Raw genomic sequence first — 9,644 nt, forward strand, 5'->3', positions numbered from 1 at the left:
TGTACTTATAATTTTTTTTTTTTATTTTTTTTTTTATAATACCATGTGCAGAGAGAAATCATATTTTTTATAAACAAATTGTTTATTACGCTGTAACAATTTATTTATAAAAAATATATATCCTCTTTGCACATGGTCATCAAGATGGACAGGACAGAATAGACAAGCAGGCAAAGCTAGCAAACAGGCAAAGGTCTGTCATTCTTATATGCACGCGTATTACAAGGCTCCAGATGTCGCCACGTTCCGGTACGGAATTTGCGCTTGGCCTGTCATATCGACGCCGTGCAAGTTCGGCGACGGCTTTAGCTTCCCCTTAAAGTTCCTTCTGCGAGTTTAACTCAATTACCACGATTATCTCGATATGTCGAATCTCACAATTCTCACAGTTTTATCAGCAGCGCCGTCTATTGGATAGAATTGGCCGTATTATTCCTGTGTGAGGAATAGGTTTGCCATTGTGACGTCTCGGCTTATGGATTTAGGGATTTCTAGGGAAATAGTGAAAAGGACCAGAGCGTCGATATTTAATTCTCCACTCTAGGTATCCTAGGGTCTAGGTTGGAGTTGCTCTTCTTTAGTTTAAGGGGCAATCTGCATGCACCGATTATACCCCGGGATGGCAAGAGCCGTTTCTGCCTTATCGTAGGAAATTACAAGAATAGATCTTTTTATCTTAGCTTTTATTCTCTTTAGGTGTACAATTGCTAATAATTTTATTAAATAGACGGTCTATAGTTTTGGGAGGATTTTCGCCCAGGACTTCCACTTCAGTGTCGGAAGTGATAAGGTCTATAGTCTCAATTATTCGGGGAGGACGGTGGACTGTAATAAAATGACCCTTTTGAATGCTAAGTATTCTAGGGCCTCTGGGCTTCGATGGCCCAGGCTGCGGGTCTTTCGGGGCGGTTTTTCGGGGCGGTCTTCTCGGGTGCCCCGAACGAGCTGGGAGGGGGAGAACTTGAAAGATGGTTGGCGGCCTCCTTCTCTGCGGCGATGAGATGGTGGCCGTGCAGTTGCCCACAGTTCTATTGCCCACGTAGCGATTGGCCACGTATCAATAGGACACAGTGCGATTGGCCACAGCTCAATTGGACACAGATCAATTGGACACGGTTCTATTGCCCACGTAGCGATTGGCCACGTATCAAATGGACACAGTGCGATTGGACACGAAAAGTTGCCCACCGTTCAAATGACCACAGATCAGTTGCTCACTGTTCAAATGCCCACAGATCAAACGCCCACAAAAAGTGAATTTTTGTTCGTTTGCCCACGGATAAATGCCCACCGTTCAAAAGCCCACAGATCAATGGCCCACCGTTCAATGGCCCACAGATCAATGGCCCACCGTTCAATTGCCCACAGATCAGTGGCCCACCGTTCAAAAGCCCACAGATCAGTGGCCCACCGTTAAATGGCCCACAGATCAGTGGCCCACCGTTCAAAAGCCCACAGATCAGTGGCCCACCGTTCAATGGCCCACAGATCAGTGGCCCACCGTTCAAAAGCCCACAGATCAGTGGCCCACCGTTCAAAAGCCCACAGATCAGTGGCCCACCGTTCAAAAGCCCACAGATCAGTGGCCCATCGTTCAAATGCGACTTTTATATCATATACAGGGTGAATCAGAAAATGGAAGTGCCACTTACCATATAAGACTGGTTACCGCAAAATATTAATTTAATATTATTATTTATTTGTGGACGCGTTGTTTATGGATATTACTTTGTGCGAGGCAGTCAGCGGCAGGATAGAATAAAAATAGTAATTAGGAAGTAGGTATTATGCATAGTGTACAGCATAGAAAATTAATCTTATTTAACAATAATTTATTACGTTGAATTTTATAATGTACTGTTTGTTACAGGTATAAAAATAGATTTAACGAATTTTAAAGTCGTTGCGATATAAAAAAATAACTGTATACATATATTTTGATATTTTTTAATAATCGGGAAAAAAATTAACTTACTAACTACACATTCATAACCGATAAGAAAAACAAAAGAAATCGTTACGACAAAAGTATTCACACGCAGCCGATACACATTAGAGTTCGAGTTACATCACGTTCTACGCTTGTAAATAAAATAACAGTATCTAAAGCTATAACGTATCACACTGTATCTAAGTCCATTTTGCAATCTATAAGTATTACAACTGCATGCTCGAATACTAAAAAATAAAACAAGTTACATCAGAATCTCTGCTACATTACAACGGTTTGGTAAAGCGCACTTTGGCATAATCAGATAAAAATATGTTTTACAACTACACAGTCATAAGCGACGAAAAGATACAAAAGCAACCGTGTTCGAGTTACATCACGTTCTACGCTTGTAAATAAAATAACAGTATCTAAAGCTATAACGTATCACAATGTATTTCAGTCCGTTTTGTAACTTATATGTATCAGAACTTTGTTCAAAAATAACAAATTATTGCTCGATGAATCTTATTGCATGAATCTCTGTTGCATGAACGAATGAAATAATCTCGACAAATCATAATTGCAAAGCAAAACTTTTTGATCGGTAATTAAACGACAAAAGCAAATAGCACAATTTTCAATATAAAAATTAAACGACAAAAGCAACTAAACAAAGGTGGTACGACATTAGCGACCAACACGCGTCTGTATCTTTGGTTAGAAAACACGTGGAGGTAAGATCGCGCGGGAAACACACAATGCAGAGGCACAACCAATAGTGGAGAAGTTCGTTTCGACCAATAGTATTTTTTACTTTTATTGCGTGTACCGTGCATTGCGTATCAAGCTTAATGCACATTTCCCGCGCGATCTCACCGCCACGTGTTTTCTAACCAAAAATACGGACATGTGTTGATCGCTTATGTTGTACTACTCGTAAATTCTGCTTTTGTCATATGTCGTAAATGCTGCTTGTGTCGTAGTTATTGCTTGCTGTGAATACTACGTTATCCTTGTTGTATTTGCCAGTGTCGTTTAAAAATTGCTCGTTATATTAAGGACTCAAGAAATATCACGAGGCAGTACAAACGGTACGATGTCGCTTTATGGAAAAGAGCAAGGTAATAACTTTTGTACAAAGAATTTTGTAGTTGAGTCTAAAATTAAATTACAATTTTAGTATTGAAATACGGCGCACCGAAGTGCCGAGCCTTTGCTGAAGGAAGATGTCACATTTGGAATTGCAAACGAGAAATGTAGACTGGAATGTAACGAAAACTCTAAGTCCATCAGAAGCAAAATCTTCTTCAGACATATGCACGGTATGCCTTACTAACGAGCGCACACATGCTTTCGTACCTTGTGGACATCTTGCCTGTTGCGTTACATGTATCAAACGTTTGGAAGCTAAGCGTTGTCCCATATGCAACGACTCGTATGAAACCTACATAAGGATTAGAAAACCATAAGACATTACAGCATATTTATGTAAAAATATGTTTAGATTTAAGAGATAAAATCTTTAGGCGTGTTACTTCGTGCGGAAAAGATACAACATAACTTTATACTGATGTTTGTTATTTTTGAACAAAGTTCTGATATATATAAGTTACAAAACGGACTTAAATACACTGTGATACGTTATAGCTTTAGATACTGTTATTTTATTTACAAGCGTAGAACGTGATGTAACTCGAACACGGTTGCTTTTGTATCTTTTCGTCGCTTATGACTGTGTAGTTGTAAAACATATTTTTATCCGATTATGCCAAAGTGCGCTTTACCAAACCGTTGTAATGTAGCAGAGATTCTGATGTAACTTGTTTTATTTTTTAGTATTCGAGCATGCAGTTGTAATACTTATAGATTGCAAAATGGACTTAGATACAGTGTGATACGTTATAGCTTTAGATACTGTTATTTTATTTACAAGCGTAGAACGTGATGTAACTCGAACTCTAATGTGTATCGGCTGCGTGTGAATACTTTTGTCGTAACGATTTCTTTTGTTTTTCTTATCGGTTATGAATGTGTAGTTAGTAAGTTAATTTTTTTCCCGATTATTAAAAAATATCAAAATATATGTATACAGTTATTTTTTTATATCGCAACGACTTTTAAAATTCGTTAAATCTATTTTTATACCTGTAACAAACAGTACATTATAAAATTCAACGTAATAAATTATTGTTAAATAAGATTAATTTTCTATGCTGTACACTATGCATAATACCTACTTCCTAATTACTATTTTTATTCTATCCTGCCGCTGACTGCCTCGCACAAAGTAATATCCATAAACAACGCGTCCACAAATAAATAATAATATTAAATTAATATTTTGCGGTAACCAGTCTTATATGGTAAGTGGCACTTCCATTTTCTGATTCACCCTGTATATGATATAAAAGTCGCATTTGAACGATGGGCCACTGATCTGTGGGCTTTTGAACGGTGGGCCACTGATCTGTGGGCTTTTGAACGGTGGGCCACTGATCTGTGGGCTTTTGAACGGTGGGCCACTGATCTGTGGGCTTTTGAACGGTGGGCCACTGATCTGTGGGCTTTTGAACGGTGGGCCACTGATCTGTGGGCCATTTAACGGTGGGCCACTGATCTGTGGGCTTTTGAACGGTGGGCCACTGATCTGTGGGCTTTTGAACGGTGGGCCACTGATCTGTGGGCAATTGAACGGTGGGCCATTGATCTGTGGGCCATTGAACGGTGGGCCATTGATCTGTGGGCTTTTGAACGGTGGGCATTTATCCGTGGGCAAACGAACAAAAATTCACTTTCTGTGGGCGTTTGATCTGTGGGCATTTGAACAGTGAGCAACTGATCTGTGGTCATTTGAACGGTGGGCAACTTTTCGTGTCCAATCGCACTGTGTCCATTTGATACGTGGCCAATCGCTACGTGGGCAATAGAACCGTGTTCAATTGATCTGTGTCCAATTGAGCTGTGGCCAATCGCACTGTGTCCTATTGATACGTGGCCAATCGCTACGTGGGCAATAGAACTGTGGGCAACTGACATACACTCGTTCCTACACATGTATGTACAACACTGCCATTTATCCTGTGACGCCGGAACTAATCTTGGTCGTTTTTTGTGACATTTTTACCAAAATGGCACATGCTGACCCGTGCACATTTTGCTAAATCGTAAATTCGACTATTTTTTTTTGTTAGCCTTCGAATCGTAATTTCAAGTGCGCCATTCTTTTCCTTGATGTTTCAGGAATTTCGGCCTGGTCTCTGTTTGTGCGTCTAAGCGATATAACCTATGCAGTAAATAAATGTTTCGTAGGTGAACACATAAAAAATAATTTTTTCGCATATTTTATATCAAACTGACCAGTCCGATATTCATAAGCGTGCGTACTTTAATCCTGGAGAAGGATTTTTCATTCCGTTCAGCCGTTTAGAAAAATAGTCGAATTTACGATTGCGTGGTAAAACAGGAAGGTTTAGCTTCCCCTTAAGTATTTTTACAATATTTTATTAATCGAGTCGTTTCATAAATGTCAGTACTAATGCTGTGTTCCTATTGGTTGAAATTAATCGAGTAACATTTTACACTTGTTCTTTGCGTTATTTATAAATTTTTATACTGAATCGTATTTTGCACGTTAATTTACAACAGTTTAATGCAATTTAATAAGTATTTTTACATTATATTATTATTTAAGTTTTTTTATAAATTCTAGTATTAATGCTGTGTTTCCATTGGTGAATATTTTTCGCGAGATATTTTATGCTTATTTTATTCGTTTGTGGGAGATCTACTGCTTTCTCGAATGTCCCGATGGATTTTCTAACAAATTTGAATCTTCTTTTTGTTTCCCACAAAGTGCCAAGACTGTGCATCAACGAGAATTAATTTTTATAAAAGTTTTAAAAGTGACAGGTATATGTTATTGGTTAAAGTTTGAAGCCTGAAAAACAAATATTTCTATTTGATTTACAGGCTTTAAACTTTATAGGCAAAAGATACGTGACGGCAGCTTACCAACGAGACCATCCGGAGTTCCGGGGAAGCCGCAGAAGTCCCTCTGACCATTCTTGGTGCAAGAGAAAAATTTTTGATTCACCCAGTACTTCAGAGAGCACTAACACTTTCCAGAGTGAATTCAGGTATGTCACCGGTTGAAACTGAAAGAGAGCACTCTCCTTTATCACGAGGGATCGAATTTAAGCCGACTTTGACCCTTGTTTACTTTAGAAATGAGAAAATCAAGATTTAATTTCTTTAACCTCAAAATGTCAACTTGCAAATTTGAAATTCACTTTAAAAATATTTCTATTTGTTCTTCAGACTTCAAACTTTATAGGCAAAAGGTACGTGACGGCAGCTAACCAACGAGACCATCCGGAGACTCGGGGAAGCCGCAGAAGTCTTTCTGACCATTCCTGGTACAAGAGAAAATCTTCGACTCACCCAGTACTCCAGATAGCACTAACACTTTCCAGAGTGAATTCAGGTTTCTAAGTTTAATTTTTGACTTAAAATCGGTTTATCTAAGTGTAGTAGAGTGTTTTAATTACAATTTAATATTTCTTCTAACTGTAAATAAATTTATATTTCAGTTTTCTGGTGATATGAGAGCTGTGAGGGTCACAGAAGTTTTCCTGTGCTTCTACACATTGTCAAAAAAGTTCTGCTGCTTTTTCAGGGGTCCCGTTGGATTTTCTATCAAATTTGAACATTATTCTTGCTGCCTAAAAAGTTCCAAGCCTGTGAATCGACAAGAACTATTTTTATTAAGATTTTAAAAAAGTGACAGGTATGTGTTTGAGGTTAAAAGTGGAGATATTGTTAAATTAATTTTTTTTAAGCTTTAAAGTAAAATTTTAATTTAGTTTTATTAAGTGTAGTTGTGTGTTCTCGTTTTATTTAAATATGTTTACTAACTCTAAAAAAATTTATATTTCAGATATCTTGTGATTGAAACGTTGGAGGGTCGCAGAATATATTGCTGTGCTTCAGGATTTTGTAAAAAATGTTCTGCTGCATCCTCGATTGTCCCGTTGGATTTTCTATCAAATTTGAACATTCTTCTTGCTGCCCAAAAAGTTTCAAGCCTGTGAATCGACGGGAAGTATTTTTAATAAGCGTTTGAAAAGTGACAGGTATGTGTTTGAGGTTAAAAGTAGAGTTACTCTTAAATAAATTATTTTCAGGCTTTCAAGTTAAATTCCTGACTTAAAATTGTCTTTATTTAATGTAGTAGAGTGTTCTAATTACAATTTAATATTTCTTCTAACTGTAAATAAATTTATATTTCAGTTTTTTGATGATTGGAGTACCTGGAAGGTCGCAGAATTTTTACTGTGATCTATACTTGGTGAGGGGGATTTCTGCTGCTTTCTCAAGGGTCTTGTTGGCATTTTATTACAGTTTCTTCATTCTACTTCTGCCCCACAAAGTCTGAAGCTTGTAAGTCTACGGAAAATATTAATTATTAACTTATAAAAAGTGACATGTATGTTTTATAAATTAAAATAAAAATCTTATAAAGTTTATGATTTTGAACGTTCTAAGTTAATTTTTTGACTCTAATTCGATTTTATTAAAGCTAGTAGAGTGCCCACATTTTATCTAAGTAATTATTTCAATTTTAATATACATCGATAAAGGTTAGAAAGATCGATGTATTTGTGGCGACGATAGCGCCGGGAGCATTTGGTAGACGGATATTATCGGAAGTACCAAAATCGACGGTACTATATATATAGCTCTCGACACATACAGCGTACAATAAAAAAAATTGCAAATTAAATTTACACTTATAATATCTGACAATTATCTTGCCATTATGGTGAAATTGACAACAGACATCGTGGAAAGGAAATATTCTCAAGTACTAACTACTAAATCACTCAGTAAAACAAAACAAAAAAATGAATTGTGGAAGTTAACTCATTTACATATGAATGATATGTTTATCAGCAGTATTGTAAGTATTATTCATTTCATAACGTAACTCATTTGCAATGTATAATAATTTTCTGTTTTATGCAGGGTAACATTGCTATTTATAAAAATTTAAAAGTCTTATATCTTCAAAATAATAACATATCAAAAATTAAAAATCTGCATTTTGCATGTAAATTGACACATCTGTACTTACAACATAATGCTATAATAAAAATGGAAAATTTGGAATCTCTGCACAATCTCCAAAAGCTTTATTTAGGACACAACAACATCACTATAATTGAAGGATTAAAAAGTTTAAAAAAATTGCAAGAATTGCATATTGAAAGCCAAAAAATGCCACTTGGCGAATCGCTCTGTATCGAGCCGCGCAGTGCGTTTACTTTATCTGTAGGCATCACTTAAATTTCAAATGCTTTTAATATATATAGTTATATTGTTGAGATTGTTAATGTAAATTATAAAAATACTTATTTTAGATGTGTTTAAAAGTTCTTAATATTTCTGATAATAAAATGACATCTTTAAGAACTTTAACAGGTTTTCAAGAATTACATACATTAAATGCAAAAAATAATCTTATCGATAACATAAATAATTTAACTACGACAATAAGTACATTAACTTCTTTGAAAGATTTGTCTTTACAAGGTAATCCTGTTACGTCAGTTTACAGATATAAAGAAAATCTGATTGCTAACAGTGTTTTACTAGGTAAAACTATATAATCTATGTTTTAATTATCGATTATTATTCATATTTATTACTCAATCATTAAGTACAATTTATGTACAGCCAATCTCGACGGAAAAATTGTAACTGACACTTGTCGAAATTTTATGAAAAAATTTAAATTGGAAAAATACAATCGACATACAAAAAACTCAATTAAAATTCCATTAGAAGATGATATAACAAGTATGTTAATAATGATTTTTTTTTATTTATAAATGAGAATAGGAATTTCAGACAACATATTGTTTTCATGTAGATTCTCTACACTTGCCACCTGCCTTTCAAAGATCTATTTCGAGAGCAATTTTTCAACATCCGGGACCACATTTGTCTATAGCATTTACTCCTGGATCTCTCGCGCTAGGAAATCAGCTACAAATTCTTCCTGCTTGGAAGTCGGGTAAAAAAATAATTAGAAAAATCATTCTCTTTGCAACATCTATAATAATTAGATATTTTTATATGTAATAGCATCTGGCATCAAAAATACCAAGGATAATCACGTAATGCCGAGACCATTTTGGAGTAATGTAGTTAAAGATAATAAAAATAAGGAACCCCATTCAACACACTCTTACGTTAGTAATAAAGCTATTTCATTAACGTTAATTTAATTTTCTTTTTACCAATTTGAACTAATATCATTAATCGATTTAAGCACATTGATTTAGATTGAATTGCACGATATAAATTATGATTGTAAAGAATAACAATTTTTACGTAGTTAGAATGTAAAAAAAAAAAAAAAAAAAAAAAAAATTGTATTACTAATCACCCAAGGATTTGAATCATAAAATTGGTTTTATAAAATTTTCTACCAATAAGGCCTACATTTTCATTATTTTTATATATGCAATTTAAAAATGCTTTTATAAATGTAAATAGAACTTTACGATAATGTATACTACATATTAAATAAAATCATAGTAGTTGTGAGTAAATGTTAAATTAATTCACGTCCTTTCGCATAATAAGAAACATTTACAAAATTTTCAAATGCAATAAAAATATAATTAATCTTTATAAGCTGAGTAAT

At 35.1% G+C, this 9,644-nt stretch overlaps 1 protein-coding gene and 2 long non-coding RNA genes across 6 annotated transcripts; all 3 read left to right on the forward strand.

Annotated features, from left to right (window-relative positions):
* The first annotated feature begins 2,697 nt into the window (after positions 1-2,697).
* On the forward strand, positions 2,698-4,133 carry LOC139107880 (uncharacterized). 2 transcript variants are annotated; one of them, XR_011546578.1, is made up of 2 exons: positions 2,698-3,054; positions 3,114-4,133. It is a non-coding gene; the product is annotated as an uncharacterized lncRNA (long non-coding RNA). The 2 variants fall into 2 exon arrangements; XR_011546579.1 differs by having other exon boundaries at positions 2,698-3,024.
* A 1,300-nt stretch (positions 4,134-5,433) lies between these two features.
* On the forward strand, positions 5,434-7,454 carry LOC139108058 (uncharacterized). 2 transcript variants are annotated; one of them, XR_011546606.1, is made up of 6 exons: positions 5,434-5,842; positions 5,903-6,069; positions 6,251-6,416; positions 6,523-6,719; positions 6,870-7,065; positions 7,223-7,454. It is a non-coding gene; the product is annotated as an uncharacterized lncRNA (long non-coding RNA). The 2 variants fall into 2 exon arrangements; XR_011546605.1 differs by having other exon boundaries at positions 5,437-5,842; positions 6,267-6,416.
* Positions 7,455-7,633: 179 nt separating this feature from the next.
* LOC139108039 (protein phosphatase 1 regulatory subunit 42) lies at positions 7,634-9,549 on the forward strand. 2 transcript variants are annotated; one of them, XM_070666025.1, is made up of 6 exons: positions 7,634-7,892; positions 7,958-8,263; positions 8,353-8,587; positions 8,669-8,791; positions 8,865-9,008; positions 9,080-9,549. In XM_070666025.1, exons 1-6 carry the CDS (start codon positions 7,752-7,754, stop codon positions 9,220-9,222), a joined length of 1,092 nt encoding a protein of 363 aa, XP_070522126.1. In that variant the 5' UTR covers positions 7,634-7,751; the 3' UTR covers positions 9,223-9,549. The 2 variants fall into 2 exon arrangements, with proteins under 2 accessions (XP_070522126.1, XP_070522127.1); XM_070666026.1 differs by having other exon boundaries at positions 7,635-7,892; positions 8,123-8,263.
* Positions 9,550-9,644: the final 95 nt, after the last annotated feature.

This window comes from Cardiocondyla obscurior, linkage group LG14 (assembly GCF_019399895.1).
Source record: "Cardiocondyla obscurior isolate alpha-2009 linkage group LG14, Cobs3.1, whole genome shotgun sequence".
Lineage (NCBI taxonomy): Eukaryota > Metazoa > Arthropoda > Insecta > Hymenoptera > Formicidae > Cardiocondyla > Cardiocondyla obscurior.